Raw genomic sequence first — 21350 nt, forward strand, 5'->3', positions numbered from 1 at the left:
GGTGAAGATTGATTCAGCTATAAACAGGCGAATCATCCAGGCAGTAGCTGCTTGATTTAAATGGCCAGATCAATAATAGCTGGGGACTTATGCAGTCCCTCAGCCTGGGTCCCCCCTTGGCCTGAAGTAGGTGAGGTTTGGTAGCTACCAAGGCAAGATGCAGCGCGTAATTTTTGGAGATAGAGGATCAGTAACATAGGTAAAAGAGCCCATGACTGGCAAAGTGTTGTTGGTATCAGCGGTGCTCATTCTGTTTTTAATGGCTGAGGAATCGCCTTGAACCTTGGACGCCCTTAGTAATATATAATGTAAGTGCACCTCCATTTTCTACCAAGAGGGTAGAAAGGCTCTGGATAACTTCTGAAGCTGAAAAAATTAAATAAATAAAAAGAGAGAGAGAGAAAAAGGCAACTTGAATGCTGTTTCTGGACCTGGCCATGCTGTACAGTGCAATGGGAAGAACCTGTATGTGGACTGGGCCTCTCTGCATCTGGATTTAATCTACCCTTGGGAGAAAGGTCTGTCTGTGGTATCATGTGCCAGAGTCATCCTCACTCTAAAATTAAAAACAAAAACAAAACAAACAAACAAAAAACGTTCTCTGAATGGCAAACAATTTCAAAATAAATACATATATATATATGGTTCCAGCTCATGAGGAGTGGGGGAATGGGGGAATTCCCTTGAAACCCTTACACTTTCCCATCCTCCCTTACAAAAGAAATTTCTGCAATGCATCAGAGGCAGGCAAAAGCTGTGTCCTTCAGCCAGCAAGGAAGCCTTGGAAGGTTGAACAAACTTTGTAGCGGCAGTTGGGTGCAAAAGAAAACTTCTTCCTGCTGCCTGTGAATGATTTCCCAGCTCCTATTATTATGCTGTAAAACTAAGTGCGCACAGCTCTGTGAACTGCGCTGAGCAAACAGCCAAGTTCTTGCCCTGAAAAGCTTAAATCCAAAGGCACGGGCGAGCACAATACGGGGCAACGCAGAGCAAACATGGCAGCGTGCAGACTTTTGCAGCCAGGATCCTTATTCTTTGTCAAGTTGACACAAGGAAAAAAAAAAAAAAAAAGCAGATTTAATCTCTAGGGAAAGCAAGCCCAGCATTCTGTGAAAAAAATAAATAAATAAATGTGGTTTTCAGGAAAAGAGGAATAGGCAAAAGCACACAGGCGATTAGAGATGTGAGGGAAAAGGGAAGCAGAGCTGCAAAGCTTCACATTTTTAACTTTGCTGCCGGTTTTTTGTTGGTGCTGGACTCCCCCCCCCCCCCCCCCTTTTCCTTTTCAGAACCGAAGCTTCCCGGGAAACTTTTTCCGGGCGGTCGGTGGCTCGGGGGCAGGGGCAGGGCCGGGGAGCCTCGACGCGAGCCGGGCTCCCCCTGGCCGGGCGCCTCAGTGGACCCGGAGGCCGGGGCGGGCTGGGTCCCTGCCGTGCCGTGCTGAGGGGGCGCTGGGCGGGCCGAGCCGTGCCGGGCCGTGCCGGGGCGGGGCGGGAGGCGGCGGGAGGCGGCGGAGGGGTGGCGGCCGGGCCCGGTTGCCATGGGGAGGCGGGGAGGGAGGCGCCGCCGCCGCAGCTGCTGCTCCCTGACACATCCCCCGCTGCCATATTGTGCCCGCGCTCCCGGCAGCGCGGCTTCATGACCGCGGTGAGTGAGCGGCCGCCTCCCCTCCCGTCTGCCGCTGGCGGTTGCTTTCTCTATTTTTCAAAACAGTATTTATTATTTTGGGAGGGTCTGAGAGGCTTCAGCCGGGAAACGGCGCGCGGGAGGGCGGGCGCGGGGAAGCGGCAGGGGGGCGGCGGGGACGCGTGGCCGGGCCGGGCCCCGCGCGGGCCGTGGGGGACAATGGCGCGGCGGGCGGAACGCCGCGGGCACGGCTCGGCACGGCTCGGCTCGGCACGGCTCGGTACCACACCACACGGCACGGCCCGAAATGGCGCCCCGGCCCTCGGCGTGCGGCGGCGGGAGGAAGCGCTGCCCGGCAGCGCGAGGGGGCGGCTCCTCTTCCTCTTCCTCCTCCTCCCGCGGCCCCCGGCTGTGCCCGCCCGGCCCCGGGGAGCCGGGCTCGTTAGCTGATGAGCGCTAATGAGGAGGCAGGCCGGTCGCGCAGCTTCACGGAGGCAGGCTGCCGGCCGCCTCGGCTCGCCCTCCCCCGAGCCTGCCTTCGGCCCGCCGCAGCAGAGCCGCCGGCGGCCGCCGCGCTTTGCTCTTCCGTGTTTTCAAGATTTTTTTCGTATAAAATAAAATTCTGAAGCTGTTCGTTTGGTATTGACTGAATTAAGTAAGCAGTAAGCGCTTCAGGTTATCCTGCTGCGCGCAGTGCGTGGCTTTGACGAAATTGGTAGAAAGTTTCCCCAGGAATGCAGGTGGGTGTGCGTAGTGCTTCTGCTGGAGCTGCATGCTGGAAAGGTGAGGGAGATGGGCTGAACATCCTGCAGGTGAGGTTAAGGCTCTGGAAACCTTTTTGTTAGGCACCTGACAGGGCTGAGTTCTGCTCCTGGTGATTCACAGGCCTGGGGCTTTTACGTGCGTGAGGTGGAGCCTGATGCCGAAGTACACCGGTGGCCAAGGAACAGCGTAACATTGTGTGTGGCTTACCTGGACATACACCTGGTGTCTCCGTTTGTAGGGGAATCAGACTTTTGTTCATAAATATATGGATTCTGTTAAAGCCAAAACAAAGAGGCAGGGCCCAATAAGCTTATGTCCCTACTTTGGTGGCTGGCTAGGTTAGCAATGAACGTTTTCTGCAAAACAGGTTAAAAAATGCTGAATTATATTTTACCTCAGTGCTTTGAGGATAACTTGGTTAGGTTTGTGTGTATCCCGTGGTTTGGCACAGATCAAGATAATTTTAAGAAAGGTGGCAATTGATATACACTCCAAATCTTGTTACAGGTGATTTAGATTCCAGTGGACTTGGGTAATGGTTGGGTTGCAATGTACTGTCATGTGAATCATTTCAATCAACTTCTGTTATGGTTTTTGATTTGGGGGTCTTGTATCCTCCTAGAAGTCTAGTGTGATGATGAATCTGTGCAAGATAAATTAAGCTGGCACAGTCTTATGTCAACAAAACTAGGAATAGCGTTGTGGTGTTGGTGCATGTTTGTTTTTGACAGGTGCCATTTGACATTTCCCAAGCTCTACAGAAGGTAGCTGGACAAGGCAGCTTTGAACTGAAACCTGTACTGTAGCAATTAGCATGGCACAGAGCTTGAGCCAATGAACTTAGATGAGTACCAGTATGTATTATTTTTAAACCAGATGTTATGGTGCTGCAGCAGCACAGCTTCTGCTCAGGTCCAGTGCACGTCCAGCTTCTTTGGAGCTTGGGAATAGTTTCTGTATGCCTCAGTGCAAAGTGCTCTGCAGGATAATTCCATTGTGCTGCTTATGGAATAAGGTAGTGAGTTGTCATGATTTCTGTGCTCGTCTGTTCCCATGTTGCCTTCATCCCAGTGTAGGTACTCAGCATGTGGTCCGTTCCTGCCATTGGTACGAGGGTAAGTCCCAGCCTCACCTCGGTTTTATCCACCTGTCCTTTTGGTCTGGTACACCACACTGACATCCGCATCACCTTGAGGACTGGGTCAGTGCGGAGATGGGTATGAGCAGCCAGAGTGGTCATGGGGGGAACTGCTTTTTCTGGCAGTTGTTGTTGCTTATGCTGGCCTAAAACTGTTGTCAAGCTGTGACTTGGCTTTTGTAGAAATACAAAAGATATGGTAATTCTCACACCGTATGTTTGAGATACCTAAAACATGTGTAGGACTTTTCTATGTTCTGTTTTGTTTCGTTTTTTAATGTGCCCATAAGCAGAGCTCTGATGCTCTACATCACATTTATGCTTGCAGAGTGTGGTGAGGATGCTATGTTCGTTCAGGCTGCAGTGCTGCCTTTGGGAGCAGAGGGATTTTGGGGTTGGAGGTATTGGTCCTGTAGCATTCCAGGTGTGTGGTTCCAAGCGCTCTCAGGGTGTTTCACTGTTATAAAACCTGGTTGATGCTTTTGTTGCCAGGATGAAGTTCCCTTCAGGTGCTGCAGGCTAAGCTGTACCGAAGGGGCTCTGTAGGTATTGCTTAGCCCTAAAGATGTTTTATTCCAAAAGGGACATCAACCAAGGAGTGTGCTGATTCAACAGCTCCAACTGCCAAACGTTTGCTTCTTGAAGAGCTTTCCATTTCCTCTGGGGAGTTCATGATGAAAGGTGCAAGCATTGCCAACAGCTATTGCAGTGTAGGAGCATGCCAGTCCATTAAGGAACTTAACAGATACAGGGATGTGTACTGGAACTGTCACACTAGAAGGAGTGCCTGACAAGCCAGTGTAGCACTGGGAAAGAAGATAAAGGCTTAGAGGCATCTCATTTTTTACCATCTTTATTAAAAATAGGCTCTGCCTGCTCAGCTCAGTTGCCTTGAAGAACCATCACACAGAGCGAAGGCCGACTCTTTCAGCGAACAAGATGACTTGGCACCTGAAGAGGCCATACAGGGATTAGTTCAAACTGGTGAGAAAGTGGTACGGCTCTTGCATGGAAATGTAGGTTCCCATAAAAACAGTAGCAGTTCTGTCGCTGTTGCCACTAGGGTTATAATTCTGCCTTCCTCCCAGCTGGACAGCTGGATCATAACCTGTGAGGTTGCAGAACGTGCAGGCATTGGAAGAGGGGATGGTGTGCCCACCGCTGCTGTTGCTCTACACCTCTCAGGCCATATCCTTCGGTGGGATATTCGTACTGCACCATCAAGGTGCAAAATTAGCTATGTGAAATACTGCCTTCCTTCACAGATTGTACATCAATGAGAAGCAGCCCTTAGGCCTTTTGTCCCCTGAAGTGAAGGCTGTCAGCTGCAGGGATGGAGCAGGACGTGCTTTTTACCTTTTAGCAGAGGTGTGAATCCTGCCCATTTTGTTCCATTTGGCTCCTTGAGTTTTCTTTTTGTTGTTCCGCCCCCTCCCATGTGATGAGATGCATTATGGATAAGCTCGTACATGAGATGTCATGGTGTTAGTTGCAACCGGTGTGCTTTTTCGAGGGAAGTAGATAGACTGAGGCAGTTGAGTCTGCCTTGTGTGCCTCCTGCTTGACAATTAAATGGTGTTGTGCAACTTCCTGTGCAGAAATTCTGCTGTCATCAGTGTTTTGTGACTCATGTAAACACGCTGCTTTGTCTTCTGACAAGTGTGCACTTGCAAACTGCAAACCTTGTCCAGATCCCGGTATCATAAATTAAAGGATTGGTTTCTGTCTTAGGTTTTGTAAGCTGTGTGCATGTCTTTTACCAGCTTTGGCAGCTTCCTTGACTCCCAGAGAAGACATCCACAAGTAAAACAAGAAACATCTGAGATGTTTCTATGCTGTCTGACTGGACCTTTGCATGTAATACATGTTTATCCGTTCCCTGCCATGTTGCACGTGCCTTCTCACTCACTGTTCTGAGCACATGTTGAGCGATGATAAACTTTCTTTCTCTTCCTTACTGTGCTGGGTAAAAGCACCTAGGGATACTCCAGGGCAATCGCAAAATACAATTCAGGTAAGAGACAACTTACCCATGCTTTAGTAATGAATTATGTAGTGCAGATGAAGTGCTGTCTGATGCTGGATAGCATCCTTGTGACCTGTGGTACTTTGCCTCCTTTCTTTAAAATGTTACAGCTTCCGAAGCACAAGCATTGGATCCCATTTGCACTGGAAAAGAGCTGTTGAGGGCCTGGGGGTCTGCCTGGAGGTAACTGGGAGGACTGGCTGTTGTGTTTAGGGTGGAAGTATCTGCGATACAGGATGGTTACCTGAGTGCTAGTTTCATTTCAAGAGAAGCTTGCAATTTGTGTGTATATAAGATGATTCATGCCCAAACTCAGCAATGTAGGTTTTATTTTTTTCTATTGTGTTAAAAGTTTTTTTCTATTAAGTTCAACCTAGACTTCAAGCTCTCTGCTTTTTTTCAGAGGTTAGGGTATCTTAAGAGCTCCTTTATTAAATTAGCTACTGCTGCTGTAGAAATCTCTCCTTCTGTGCCTTTTGTAAGGAGTCGAGTATGAGTTGTGCTTGCTTTCACCCGGTTCTTGCTGGCAGAAAGTCCCGATGTGGTCTGCTTGCCCCAGTGGTACCCCCATTGGCTGTCCTACAGGACGGCAGTCTAGTCCAATCTGGGTACCACCACTTCTGTGGGACTTACCAAAGGAACAAGTTTGAAACACAGCATTGTAAAGATGGATCTAGGTCAGGCCTAAGGCCTCCAGTTGCTGTGCGCTCTATACCTGTGAGGCATCATAGGAGAGGCAGCGCTGTCCTTCCCCTTTGTTGGCATTGAGCACAGCCTGTCCGTGTCAGAACTACTGGTTGGCATTGTTCATTGTGCCTCTCAACAGCATCACTGGATACCTCTGACCTTACTTGAGTGACCATGTTTTCCATCTAATAAGCACTGGATTGGAGGTACTCAGGTGCTTCTCCTCCATCTTTGTATTATTTTGCTCGTTTTCCACCAGGTGAGCATCCCACCTGTGTGTACTGGATAAAACAAGTTGCTTTTTTTTTGGGGGGTGGGGTGTGTGCTTCACAAAGTGTGACTTGACGTACGTCCAAAGCCTGCCTCTGGTAGAGAGACCATGCAACCATGCTCAGGCTTTGTTTCTTTTTTTCCTCAGATCATTTTTAGTACGCTCCAGTCTTGCACTTTGTAGCTACTTGTAGTTTCCTGGTAAATGTGTGGTCTTCTGTTTGCTTCCTTTGCAACAACCTGTTGCTGCACTGCATTGTGCTTGCATTCTGGACAAGTGTGTAGTCGCCTAAAAGATAATTACTGGCCATGAAGATTGCTCGGTGACTGAAAAACTCACACAAATTCAAACTGTGAGTGGGAGCTGGGAAGCTTGTTGCCAAACAGCAGGAGCAATTACTCAACCCTCATCCTCTGGCTGGTGAGCCAAAATCCCTAGACTAGCTATCAGAAAATGTGATTTGGTTTAGGGATGTTGACCAGTCAAAGTACAAGCTCATTTGCTTTTGGACTTTTGACTGTGCAGTCTGAGAAGTGTCAAATGTCAGCTGGTGTTTCAATAGCCTACCTGTTAGCACAGGTGCCTTTTCTTTGCAGTCAGAGAAACTTGCATCATCTGTCGGATTTCATTTGAAGGTGTGCCGTCAACCCGCAGGGCTCCGTATGACGATAAACTGGGCAGTCTTTCTGTGCGAGGAACCCGGTTGGCCCAGTTGTTCCAGCGTGTGACTGCCGTGGGGAGGAAAAGATCATTTTGTGCCCCAGCCATTATTAGCAGAGGGATTCTTCTGATGTAATTTTAATACAGAAAGACAAATTCAACGGAGTTGGGTTCAGAGAAAGATGGCTTGGGGGGGGGGGGGGGTTGCTGTGCCCTTGTTATGAAAAGGGCTGGGGAGATGGGCAGTGTGAAGAGCATCGCAGTGGTTCCTCGTGTCTGCATGGGGACGGCAGGTAGCAGTACATGAGCAGTGCCTGAGTGCTTCTGAGGATGTCAGCAGGTGGTGTTCGGATATTTGGCCTGTCTCGAGGTATGTCAATGCTAATGGCTGCTTTTGGGATACGGCTAAAAGGAAAATAAAGCAGCAGTGCAGAAGTTGGGCCTGTCCTGCGCAGGGAGGATTCCTGAAAAACCCTCTCAAAATGTGCCTGGGCCTGACAGCTGAGAGGAGGAAAACTTGCACTTCAGTAGCTGTAGCTGGGAAATGGCAATCTGTGAAAGCTCGTCAATTACTAAGTTGTAATGTGAAGGTTTTTTTTTGTGTGTGTTAGGCTCTGACCATGCTTTTAAATTAAATCTTGCATAAGGGTCACTTCAGGTGAAGCTCGAGCATGTTGGTTTTCAGTGGAAAATGAGGAGTTCTGGTGCTTCAAGGCTGAAGAAGGCAGAAAAGCGATATGGAAAATATAACATTGTTTTCTAGTAGTGGTAAATTGTTACTGAAAGTAGCTGAAATGTAGCTAAAAGAATATTCACCCCTGGTTCAAGGGGATGACATGTAACAGTTATCATGAAAACAAAATTAGCATCAGACTTACATGGCAATACATTTGCTCAAATGACGCATTTCTGAACATATCAGTGGTTCACATTTGTGTGTGTGTTTTAGTTCATTTAGCAAACAGTGTACAGAATTTAAGCAGCTTTGCTATTGGAGGTAGAGCATTTTTCCTATTTAAAAACAAACAAAAAACCCACCAAGCTTTTTCACCTTCAGTGACACCCAAGTTCTTTTAAATGGTTTAGATTTCCCTGGTTTATTTTTTTCACTTCCTAATTTCTCTGTTCTACCCGGACTGTTTTCGCATGCGCGTTTTAAATCCAAGGCAGGAGGAACCTTGTCCCAAGCTGGCTGCAGCCTTTCACAATGCTTCGCGATTTCAGACTTCTTGGAGGCGGCACTGAAGGACACAGTTGAAAGGCTCTGTGATGGATGAGGCCTGGAGGGCCCAGTATCCTGGGCCTATCTGAATTTACATATCATTTTTGTTTAAAATACTTATTTTAATCACAAAAACGTGTGTGTGTGTATATGTATGTATATTTAATTAACAAACTTTTTTTTAATACAAATTAGATGTTGGATAAAATCTGTTTCCTTGCCTGCCCTTCCCTTCCCTGGGCTATGATAAGGTTTTATTCCCTTCCCTTTTCAAATTTTGCTGAGTGTGTTTTAGCTTCTACTAATATCGGATCCTTTCATCAGTTTTTATTAGTTTCCTTTTTTTTCCCCCTGCCTTTAATTAGATGAAAGGGTGTGGGAGGTTATTGACATTAAAATGGGAGAAGCTTGGAAATATTGCACCTGGAGCCCCTCTGTTTTCTTTTGCGCATAGTTTTGCCAGGAAGAAATGCAGAAGTTCACAGGTTCTCTGTGTAGCAGACTGGCTTGAAGAAGCTGATGAACGCCTTAAACAATTACCCTTCAGTTCTCCTGGCTTACAAGGGAGGAGGAGGAGTGGGCAGGGCGCTGGTGCCCTGCATTGCTGGGAGCACAGCTGCCCAGACTGGAGTCCATGTATGCATGCAGTTGCATGCCAGGCTGCTGAGATCTGCGACCAAGAGGTAGTTTTGTCCTCAGGAGACCATAGTGCCGTAGTTGTCTTGGATACGTGACATCACACAGCATTGTAATCAAATATAGGCCTTTTGCAGCGCTTTGGAGACTTGACTGTGACCCCAGCCTGCAGAACAATGCTGTGAAGTGGAGAGGAGCCTCGGATAAAGGAGAGTAGGGAGGGGAGAAGGTTAAATCGATGGAAAAATGGGCTGGTGCCATGCTCTGAATGCTCGCAGCACATGTGAATGTGGTGCTTTTAATGTTTCCAGCTTTTTATCAATGGGTTTTCACTAGCTGGGTAGGGAGTTGTGTTACTTTTCCCCTTAACACACAAAAAGCCTCTCGTCGCTCCTTTGCTGTGAGCGTGCTGGCTGGAAAGTGTATTGCAAACTTTGTGTGAGTGGTGACAGTCATTTGTATGTGTGCTTCTTGTGCTGTTTTAACAACACAATGTACACATTGATGTATTTAAGTCGGGACAATCCCTGGTGTAGCTGCATTTCCTATATATGCAAGGGAATATGAAAAATCAATAGAAGAGGTTAATGCTGGCGTACTTGCTTGCAAGCAAAAGCACGTGCTGATATTTTTAAATATCATTTTTATCATATAAATAATATCATTTTTTATCATATAGATATCATATTTTTAAATACTCTCACAGAGCCTGTATATGTTTCTACAAAACCTATGTAGAGACTGTACAAATACTCCTGTAACTAAGGCTGCATGCCCTGAGCTTGTTGCACTGAGTGTGGTTCCAGTGCTGCTCTTATTTGACATCAGTGTGAGACCTTTAAAAAAATCTCTTCCCCTGGATTAAAATCATGCTCTGTTACTCAGTGCACGGTCTGTTTCTAACTCTAGAGGGAAATGACTGCACTATTAGCAGTTTACAGGTCTTCCCAAATATGCTGCTAGCTGATGCGACCTGGTTGCTTGGCTAGTCCTACAGAAACAAAGGGGCATGTCGAATTCTAGAGGGGGTTGTCCTGCCCTGGGGTGTGGGTGTGCTCACAGATGCTGTGTGGCACCTTCCATCTGACACCGCCATGCACTGAGATGAGAAGTGAAGAAGGGTCAAGCAGCAGCTCTGCTCACACAACAACATGACACACAGAAGTAGTGTTTTTTTTTTTTTTCTTGTTTTTAACAAGAGGTCGAATGCTTTTTCTCTAGGTTGTTGAGTCTAGGCAGAAAGAAGTCAGGCCGTGTGTTGCCTGTGGCATCTGCAGTAATAAAGCAGTGGCAGCACGTTGTTACCTCTAGTACTGCTGGTTTGGGGAAGGGTCGCCGTGGCACCTTTGGTGGGACCGAGGTATCTGCTACTGCTTCCTCACTGGACTCTGCCGGAGCTGAGGCTTCTTCAACAAGGCACCTCTTGACAAAATTGTGTTGTACTTAGCACCTCTGGCTTTCTAGCCCTCACCTGCTATACCGAGTACCTTTCAGCCCCCAACACCTTTCTCAAAGTGAGCTCTTCAGTGAGTTTGAAAGAAGATTGTAAAAACCATTATCTTCTGTGTTGTTTTTTTTTTGTATTGATATGTTTTTTTTTTCTCTCCCTTTCCTATGGTAAATAAGGAAATCCATGTCCTGTCTGTTCAGAATAGCAGCAATGCCAAAGCAGGCAGTGTTGCATTTCCAGGTGGAAGCGGAGTCTGTGTCCAGAGAACACACAGGACACACTTCTCACAAGCAGTTCAGGGATGTGCAGAGAGAGATTCTCTGTGTTTAGAGCAGACAGATTTTTCTTGAACTTGGTAGCTGGCTTGCTGAGGATTTTCCAGCTAGGAACTCATTGCTCAGAAAAGCAGCAGGCGTCTCCCCCTGCTTGCTAAAAGCAGCTGCTTCTACATGTGGGTGAGGTACAGCAGTTAGGGACTGGGGGTGCTGCTGCGGGCACTTGGTCTGTATGTGTGTGGCTAAAATTTTGTCTTTGCTGTGTAATAAGATCTTGCATTAGCGAGCAACTTGTCAGTTTCTGATGCGCTGGTAATTAATTATTGGGCGGTGTGGATTGGTTTCTTCAGCAACAGCACCGTGCACAGTGTCTTGTGACATTGAATATCCTCCTCAGGTACGCTGGGGCTTCTCTAAACCTGATTGCTATCTGAATATGCCTACAACCTTAGTCTGCGCAGCTCTTTGGGTGGTGGGTGGTGTGGAGAGCAGGACTTATCGGGACTTTGCACTGTTAGAAGGAGCTCCGTTCCTGGCTTTACCATGGACTCTCAAGTGATACCAAGATCACAGGAGTGCTGGAAAGAAGGCTGCCTCTCTCATCTTGTTTCTGGTGCTTCCAAGCTTTTAGTCAAGCGACCTCAGTTGGCTTTGCAGCCTTTTAATCATCTTATCCCAGAATTGTAGTCCTCTGTATATAATTACGTTGCAAAATAATGTGTACGTCCATTGTAGTGCTTTGTTTTTGAGGAGGAGACATTTCGGCAGGCTTTGTTTTGAAGGTGCTTAGAATAGATGCTTGAGTGGGTTAGGATTTGGATATGTGATGCCCTTAGGCTTTGAATACTTCTGCTTTCTATTGTGGGTGTTAATATTAATGGTACTATGCTGTACTCCCGTGCACTTACTGGCAGGGCAAAGCACCGAGTTGGTGTTTTTAGAGGCGTGTTTAAGGCACGTTGCTTCTGCATTTGGAAGGCTGAGGGCTGAGTCCTGGCTCCGCTTGCAGGGTTGGGGCTGTCACCAGGGGAATAGCAGTGAGTTTCTGGGCGTTCGGGATGCCAGCTGGAGAGGTTGGTAAGTGGCTGCCACCTGCTATCCTCCTTCGGAAAGGAGTGGCTGGGGACAGCAGGAGGAGAGGGGAGCAGAGCACATCTCGTCTCATCGGCAGAGCAGGCGCTCCTCGCGCAGAGGGGATTGTCCTGCGTGCCTTTTTCTGCCGCGGGAGCAGTTGAAGAGGCAGGGAAGGTGTCAGTAAGAGAAGAAAGGAGTGGAAGGTAAATCTCACTAGGTGGCCTTACAACCCTCTTAACCTTGCCTTTCTGCTGGATTTCTTTCATGTTTTACGTTGGTGCTGCTAATTTAGCTGGGGTGGGAGCACTGGAGAGCAAGTCCTACTGCTTACCTCTAACCCTGTTTGCATCACCCTTCCTAGCTGGTAACAGTGAGAAACATTAGGAAAGAATCCGAGGCTGCAATCGTACACAATTTATCATGATGTCTGCACTGGAGGGCTTCTTCCATGCTGTTTTCTTCTTGTGAACTGCCCTCCTTGCTCTTACTGTGGTATTCCCACTGGATCGTCCCTGTCCACAAAACCCTGCTTGCTCATAGCAGACGGCCAGCAAAGATGTTCTAAAACATGGCTTCTTGTAATGCTTCTATCGAGGGAAACATGGCATTTGCATATTATTTACTATAAATATGTTGCTTGTAAAGAATTTAAAGTAGAATATTAATTATTCTAATGATTCTCTGCTAGCGCATAATAGCACGCAAACAAAAAGCATGTTGATGCCACAATGCTGACCTAATTTGAAGTGCCAGCTTAAGTTAATGTTTTCCTTTTCTCTATACTTTGGAGTGTCTAGGCCATGTTTGTGTTTTAAAACAGACTCTATTGCCTCATGTTGACAAAAGGAATAAATACAGTGACCTAAACTTGTTTGTGTGTACATGTTTTTGATCTCCTGTGCTGACCAGAGATTTGCAAAGGGATGTTTCATGTGTTCTGAGCCAAGTACTAAAATCAATACACAGCTGAGCAGTGGAAGCTAGTACATAGGTGGCTAAAAGGACACGGGACAAGGGTGTAAGGTTGCCCCTTGTAAAGAAAATGGTGAAACGTTGTGGCAGAACTTGGGTTTGTCTCACTTTATGGATTTTATCACTGTTCCTTTGTTTTTAATTTAAGGAAGGGTTGAAAAAGTAACATAGACGCATGTATGAATTGCTCTGTTTTAAAGCCAGCATTCAGCAACTTAGGGGGAAAACTCAATTGTAGGGAGAGCAAAGTTACTTTTAAGAAGCTATTCGAGCAGTTTGCTTTGTGGTTTTTTTTTTTTTTTATGACTGAGCTAATAGTTAATCATGCCTGTCCCTTCACATAAATTGAATTTTGGGGGATGATTTCTAGCACCGTGTAAGTACAGATTTTGTTTTCTGGAGAAGGTGGAGGAGTTGGTCCACAGCGTGCAAGGCAGATCGCCTTTTTGGAGTTTGGATCTTCAGTTTCTCCAGATCACATAATCCCCTGACGAAAAGGGACTGGTAAGGTATCCCCTGATAAAAAGGGACAAGCAAGGAAAGCTTGGCAGTAGCTGGCATGAAAGACTATAGGCAGATTAAGAGGAGAAATTGCTTACAGGAAACGGTGCTTTTCTGGAAGAGGAGTAAATTCTGTCACCACATTGCACCTCAGTCTTGTGTCGCTCTCCTCCAAAATCAAGAAAATTGACTAATACCTCCCCTTAGAGTATTTGTTCTTGAATTAGAACAACAAACTTTTGTGTTAATAAGTCCATCTGAGAGTGGAGCACTTAACTAAAAATTGTCCAAACACTCTTATTGATCCAGTAATTTCCATTGAAATCTTAGGAGCAGTAGACTTGCTCTGACAGTTTGTCCTTGTACAAAGGCTGACCAGGTCCTTGTTTCCGTGTCCTCTGCAGAAGATCCAAGTGCACTAAAGCACGTGTTCATGCAAATACTACAAAGAACTGTTGTAAGAAGATATCACTGATGTGTATTGCACTGCCTAGTGAGATAACTTCTCATCTGCTGTCTGTTTTGCAATTGAGCTGTTGCATTAGGAGCTGGAGCTTGAAACCAGAACGATAGCACATGTACAGGGGACAGGGATCTGGATTTTTTAAATATATATATATATTTGTTTTAGAGTTAATATCCACAGCTTTGCTGATAAACTGCATCAGTAGTTGGAGAGCCTTACATTTATAGACGGCTGGTATAGCCACATGTGTAAAGCGGTTTTGTTGGTCTGTGCTTCTGATACAGCTATGTTGGCCAAAGCTTTAGGTGCAGTGAGGCTCTAACATGGTTACATCAGCAGAAAAAAGTAGCTGTTAGCATAACAGTTTGCTTGATGGCTTGTTTTAAAGCTCTACAGTGTGAGGGAGTGCTTAGGAATGACTGGGACTTGCAGGGGGTTGTACAGACTTAATTTGCACCAAGATCACAAATTGACTGTCTGCTATTTAAGTTTTGCAACTTATTTTTTCCTCTTCAGGAATCAAAAGCAAGCACTTCTAAATAAGGTTAATTTACAATGTAATGAATATAATTAAAGACTTAATGTGAGAACAGAATGGTTTAGATCCTACCTGTTGAGGTCTTTTTCAGATGTTGACATCGATAGCTGTTATTTCGGTGTCCAAACTGAAATTTCAAGACAAGTAGGACAGTTTCCAAGGGCTTACCGTGAGTTCTGGCTATAAGCCGGGGGAGATAAAAAGGGTGCTTGAGAGGTTACAAGAGGGGTTGTGTTGAACCTTGTCTCTCTTCAGTGACCACAGTATGGGTCAGTACAGTATTGCATTTCATTGGGGCTTTTTCAGCTTGGGCTGACACTGAACATGATTTTGAAGTTTTGCATTGATTTCTGTCTCTTGTTGCAGACCAATAAAGCTAAATGGGTCCAGTCACTGGAATGACTCCGGACAGGAAAGCTAAAACGCCAGGAGCAGAAAAAGCTGCCGGACTAAGGCAGGTTCACAGGATGGGAAGCTTGCCTGAAGCAGGAGATGCTGGGAGGCCTAAGGCCACGGTGGTGGACAGCGATTCAACAGATGACGAACTCACGAATTTGAACTGGCTGCATGAAAGTACTAATCTTCTAACAAACTTCAGCCTTGGAAGCGAGGGTCTTCCAATTGTTAGCCCTTTGTATGACATAGAGGGTGACAGCGTGCCATCCTTCTCACCATCCTGCTACCAGAACCCAGAAAAAAAATCATCGACTTCCAAACCCCCTTATTCCTTCAGCCTTCTCATCTATATGGCTATCGAGCACTCTCCCAACAAGAGCCTCCCAGTCAAAGAAATCTACAGCTGGATCCTGGAGCGCTTCCCCTACTTTGCCACAGCACCAACAGGGTGGAAGAACTCTGTCCGACACAACCTCTCCTTGAACAAATGTTTCCGAAAGGTGGAGAGAAGCCATGGCAAGGTGAGGCCTGGGGGGCGGGAGTTGAATAGAGTTTGAAATTCACGAGGAAATTAAGAAAACCCTGTTATTTTCAAGAACTCCCCTCCTCCCATGTATGGAACAGTTGTATATTGAAATGCTTTAACACTTTATTTGCAACCAGGAATAGTTTGGAAATACCACTTCTGACAAGTGTCCAAGTCACTTCTGTCATCCTGTGTTTTTATTTAGTACTAAGCTGGGTAGAGCTAACGGTGATGCATCCTTTACAAAGCTGGCTGACCTGTTATTGTAAAGGACCTTGTTTCTACTTAGAGTTTTGCTAGGCTATACCAGTCAGCCTGACGTTTTAGACATCTATTCTAGGATGTCTTGTGCCTTTTTTTGTCTTTAAAGGAACTCATTTGTTTGAGAATAAATTAAAAAAGTAAATAAAAGAATCTTTTGCCTATGCTAATTTTCTGAACAGGGTCACATATGATGTTTGGAATTGGCAAGGGGTACCCTCAGTGCTAGGGCGGATATAATCATTAGGGTACCTGCCAAAGGAGTCTATTATTGGAGTAATAGTACAGGTGTAAGCTCTGAACAGCTCTGAGTGAGTTCAGCAGAGGTGCCAGCCTTGCAGTTGACACTGGAGTTTGTACCTACAGCAAGCGCGTTGTAACCCATAGAGGTGTTTTCCTCCAGCAGCCCATGGTTGCTGCTGGTGGGAGGTGCTAAGCTGCGGAGCTTGAGGATGCTTGTTGTCCTCTTCCCACCTCCACGCACGTGCAAATGCACACAGTCACTGCTCTGCCAACGGGAACAACGTGAAAGCAACTGGGAGATGCAGACTGCAGGAGATGGGGCGGCATAGTGGCAGGCCGTGCTTTGAGAACTGCGTCAGGGAAATAATAGGTCAAACGAGGATTGCACAGACCTACCTCGAATTTGGGTATCTTTCAAATTTCTTCGGTGCTTTGCTGAACTCATTGATGCCAATGTTTCCTATTTATTAACCAATTTCCAATAAATTCTGTTCAAATCATAGTTTCCTGTTTCCTGTCCTATACTTTTACATACCTCAGCTCGCTTATTTGCTTGCTGTTCCATTAGACTTTTTACTATGAAAAGCATCTAAATTCTTGTAGGAAAATAATGGAAGCGCTGTGATAGGGTGTGTTTCTCAATCTGTGAAAGCTATTTTGAATATTACACTGACTTTTCGATTTGTGATCTTCTCTTAGCACAGATTGAGCTTTCAAACAGTCGTCTTTACTCCTGTGTTTAGTATGCTGTAGTGCTTTCACCTCTGTCGTAATGGTGCTGTCATAACTGTGTCTGTACAGTACAGTCTTTTTGAGACAAGCTACATGTAAAGATCTACTTCTTAAAGTCAAGAATACTTATTTCTGTACAGCTAGTTTCTTTTCCTGACTTGAATGATTTTATTAGTGATTTCCTTCCTTCCTCTCTCATTTCCCATCCTGTTCCTCAAGGAGGCAGCTCTGACTTTGGAAACAAAGCGAAACAGAACAATGTTCATCCCCCTCACCCTGCCCTAAAGTCAACAAACAAATCCTGAACCTGTGTGCTTGGACATCAGCCTAAGTGGTAATAGGCTTGTTATCAGAAATGCATGCAGTGTTTGGCATGTCTGACAGCCTCTCAATATAGGTAGAGGTCCTTGATGTAGAGCCTTGAACTCAGCAGGCATCAGTGGAGTAAGTGGGTATATATATCCATATATCATATGGAAGAGGATCACGTCGATGCTGCAGACCCCTTTGGCTGTGCTCCTAAGATGTGACTTCTTGCAGCAAGCAGCACTGGCTAACAAGCTCAGTGTAGCTGATCGTATTATCTGTAACCATGTGCTAGTGATGCCTCTGTGAGCTTCTCAAACAGAGCAAGGTAATTTGTCTTCTTCCATTTTTTTCTTTGCTAATGACATCTTAATTGTTTTCTGGAAGAGAATACATAGTTGGTTTTCTGCTATCCTGAGTGCCCATGGAAGAAGAGATGCCTATGACACGTTGCATCAGAGGAGCAGAGTAAGGGAACAGGATAAGAAGGGTTTTAAAGCCTTTCTGGCTTTCAAATAAGTCTGCCTCTCATATTGGAAGAGTGTCAGTATCTGAACGGGGAAGGATCTGTGCCCTTTGCACCCTGTGAAACACTCTCTGTTTTCTGATAGTTCACCGGCCATTGCTGCCAGCCAGTCATCAGCGATGAAAATCTGCAGTGTCTCCTCATTTTCCACATTTACCACCCATGAGCTCACACGCAGGGCAGCTCTGGGACATGTGAACTGGATTCACTGGCTGATGCTAACCTGGGAAGCACGCTGTGGAAGCATGCTTACTGTGCCCCGACTGCTGATGGATGTTGTCCACAAGTCTCTGCTTGAGCTGATGTGAAGTGAGACCTCCCAGACACATCTAGCGTGGGTGATTGTTCAGCAACGACTCTTTCACTCCACAGCTCTAGTTTTACTGGGCTGCACCACATCTCGTTACAGACGTAGCTGTGGATGGTTGCTCTGTTTGCCCATACATCAGTGTAAATTGGCTACGTGCATCTACCCTGCCTATAGCGGCAGGTTGCAGTCACTCAGGAACGCACTCTAGATGGCAGCCAGCGTGGATTGCGGGAAGGCTGTCGTTGCGTGCATTGCTGAAAAATATTTGATGTTATGTTTGTTGTTGTTTGGTTAGTTGGTTTTTTCCTCTCCGAGCAGACAAGGTGGCAGGGTCGATACTGAAAGTCATGTGGTTAAAGGGCAGCTGGCAGCAGACGCAGGGTCTCGGGTTGCAGCCTGATGGAGTCACCAGGGAGGTGTTTCCATTCTCCTGGGCTGGCTGAAATGTGAGACAGTGCTGGGAGCTCTCCCGTTTGGAAAAGTGACAGTGCACGTGCCCTTGGGGTTTGTAGAGGGGCATGAAAACTTCTTCCTCTGCCCTTATTGCCAGTTACTTGAAAAAGCTGTGTACTTTTGCATAGTGGTGGTGATATAACTTAATGAGTTGAAGGGTGATAAGAGAAAGTAACTGCTTTGAGATGTCTCAGGAGCCAGCACTGCAGTCAACAAGAGGAATTTCTCGTGCCATGGCAGCAGGGTGCGTGCACATCAGATCTCTGCTCTGCTAAAATATGTTACCCTTTCTGTATGGACTTACTGTGGTGCTGCCATATGCAACTTGTTTGCCAAGGTTTACTTGAGGTGGTAGACTTAAGAGCTGAAATACCCTTGCTTTATGCAGTTGCAGTTGAGCTTGTGTCTGTAGTAACTTGGACAAGAAAGAGTTCAGTGGCTTTGGTAATGGTGGCTGGGAGCTCCTAAATAGCCAAGGGACAGTGCAGAAGCTAGTCCCTGGGACACCAAATTGTCTTCCAAGGCTGCCTGCTCTTACCTTGGTGCCCTCAGAGATGTGGAGGTGTGACTGCAGGCAGTGATCCTCCGCAGATTTAGCTAATGCTCCTTGCATCTAACGCACTGTCACACGGACTTGAGAGAGGTATACAGAGTTTTTTTTAATTATATTTTTTTTATTTTTGGGGGGGAGATGGGGGACAGTGCCTGATACACAGCACGGGAGGACCTGGAGTGAAAAGCAGCATGTACTTGGAAGCCCTGAGAAGCTGCCCTGCTTTTTGCTAAACTGTTTCTTGATTGTGCGTTTGGGGATTTTTTTTTAATTTATTTTTTATTAATTGCCACTGATGGAGAGAAAAGGTGTGAGGAGGCAGGAGCTACATTCATGTCAAGCATTGAGTCGGCATTCCTGTGCTCATGTAGGTGTGGCTCTGCCACCTGTGTCTTCTGGCATTCAGAGCGGGACAAGGTTTGAATATCTTCTACAGACCTCCTTTTCTACTTCCCTGGGGAGCCTGTCCCGGTGCCCGACCACCCTCTGGGTGCAGAACCTTTTCCTAACACCGAGCCTGACCCTCCCCTGTCCCAGCCCCATGCCGTTCCCTCGGGTCCTGTCGCTGTCCCCAGAGAGCAGAGCTCAGCGCCTGCCCCTCCGCTCCCCTCGTGAGGGAGCTGCAGGCCGCCATGAGGCCTCCCCTCGGCCTGCTCTGCTCTGGGCTGAACAAACCAAGGCATCTCAGCTGCTCCTCATATGTCTTGCCCTCTAAACCCTAAACCATCTTTGTAGCCCTCCTTTGGACATTCTCTAATAGTTTTACATCCTTCTTATACTGTGGTGCCCAAAACTGCACACAGTGCTTGAGGTGAGACCACATCAGTGCAGAGCAGAGCGGGACAGTTGCTCCCTTTAGCTGGCTAGAAGTGCCATCCTCGATGCACCCCAGGACATGGTTGGCCCTTATGGCTGCCAGGACACACTGCTGGCTCATAGTCAACTTGCCATCGACCAAAACACCCAGATCCCTTTCTGTGGGGCTGCTTTACAACCTCTCATCCCCCTGTCTGTACATATATCCAGGATTGCCCCATCCCGGGTACAGAATATATCTATATACCTGTAGGGACAGAAGAGAGCTGTCTGTTATCTCCTAAACTTCAAGATATATTTTCCACATGTGCACAGTATTTTCCAGTGATTCACCTAGTACCAGTAGAAGGAACTGGTGGGAGCTGCATGGGGTGCCCTGTACTGAATGGAAGCTGGGAACAGCTGCTGAAGGCTGAAGCTCCCGGTGGGCTGCTCCTAGTGCAGGTATTTTCCCCCAGAACCAGGTGAACCCAAACAGAGTAACCGAAACTGCCTTTGGAGTTGATTTGGTCTAATCTTTTCCTTTATTTTCCACAAAAAAAAAAAGGACTGTCAATGCTTGGGCTGTTGTTGCATGCCCAGATAAAGGCAAGCTGCTGGTTGTGGTAGCTTCTCCAGCTACTCCTGCTGGCCGTACGTCTGTCCACAGCATATCCTCCTGCGGAGAATTACTTCCCATAGCCCTTTTTCTTTGGGTTTAAATACAAAGAAAAGGCTTGGAATAGTGCCTGGCCTCTTTTAAAGGAGGTGATGTTTAAATTACTGTCTGTTAGTGGTCAGTGCACTTAAAGTTGTGAATTTTCAGATAGAAAAGATCTGCTTGATCAGAGCACTGGCCCATATTTTATCAGTGCTATCCCTTCCCCCCCCCCCCTTTTTTTTTTTTTTGAAAGGTTAAAGGACAAGGCTGCATGATGAGGGGCATCTTATTTCCAACGTCAGTTGCCTTAATCAAGCCCTGAAAAATTCTGGGGCCTAGGAACTTTGTCATTACAACACAGTCCAACATTTCAAAATGCCAGAATATTTTTGTTTCCATTTTTTTTTCATTTGCTTAGATAAAATACTGCAAGTTAAATTAGGAGCATTAGAAAGATGCAGAAAAAGATGACAGACCAAAAAATGTGTCAGAACAATTTATTTTAAATGCCAGTCCATTTTGTGATTTAGAGTCCAAATGGGCTGATGATTGCTCTGTGCTGGCTCTGTCAGGATGTTTCAGGAGATGTGAAATAAAAATCACATCTACATTTCAGCTAACATCTCAACGACAAATGGAAGTTGCCCCACTATTGACATGAAATAGTAACCTCCAAAGGCCATTTAACATCCTAGATTGTCTAGGCTTTGTCTCTGCTAGGACAAGTGGCCAAGTTGGAGTGGTCTTTGGTTGCACAGGCTACCTAGGCTTGACCCATATACTGTCACTTCTGTTGCTGCGGTTAGACCTCTTCCAGGAACACTGGTGGTTTGTTTTAAAGCTGAGATGATTCCATGCTTTATTTAGTCACTCTGCTTATTGACTCTTGCACTGGGTTGAACATTCGTATTGCTTCAGGGTGTGCACTGGTTCAGCTCACTTGCAGAGCACCCACTAAAAATTATGGTGGTATTTTGGCAGGTCAGCAAGCTGGTGGAAGTACATGGCTGGGAAGATGAAAGAGGGAAAGTAGCTCCTTTCTGGCTGCAGCCTGCAGTTAAACTGAATTAGGCATGAAGTATAAGTGCTTGCCTAAAGTCATAGATAAAATAGTGCAGAGCAGGTTTGCTGGTGGGGTGAGTTCCCATGGCTCTGTGAGTGGGAGAGCCTCCAAGACATGAAAGAAAGAAAGAAAGAAACACAACACACCAGTGTTGGACCTTTTATGGGCGAAAAGCATCAGACCAACGAGGGAAAGCGCTTGAGCTCCAGGAGAGATGC

The 21350-nt window shown here is 46.3% G+C and overlaps 1 protein-coding gene across 3 annotated transcripts in view; it reads left to right on the plus strand.

Annotated features, from left to right (window-relative positions):
• Positions 1–1543: 1543 nt before the first annotated feature.
• FOXN2 (forkhead box N2) overlaps positions 1544–21350 on the plus strand; it is a 34466-nt gene continuing 14659 nt past the window's right edge. For 2 of the 3 annotated variants that reach the window (XM_040553774.1, XM_040553776.1), the window contains exons 1-2: positions 1544–1647; positions 14674–15224. In XM_040553774.1, coding sequence (XP_040409708.1) covers positions 14688–15224 — 537 coding nt within the window. In that variant the 5' untranslated portion in view covers positions 1544–1647; positions 14674–14687. Of the gene's footprint in view, positions 1648–8742; positions 9470–14673; positions 15225–21350 lie in introns of those variants that run through there. The other variant, XM_040553775.1, reaches the window with a different exon arrangement.

This window comes from Cygnus olor, chromosome 3 (genome assembly GCF_009769625.2).
Source record: "Cygnus olor isolate bCygOlo1 chromosome 3, bCygOlo1.pri.v2, whole genome shotgun sequence".
Taxonomy (NCBI): Eukaryota; Metazoa; Chordata; class Aves; order Anseriformes; family Anatidae; genus Cygnus; species Cygnus olor.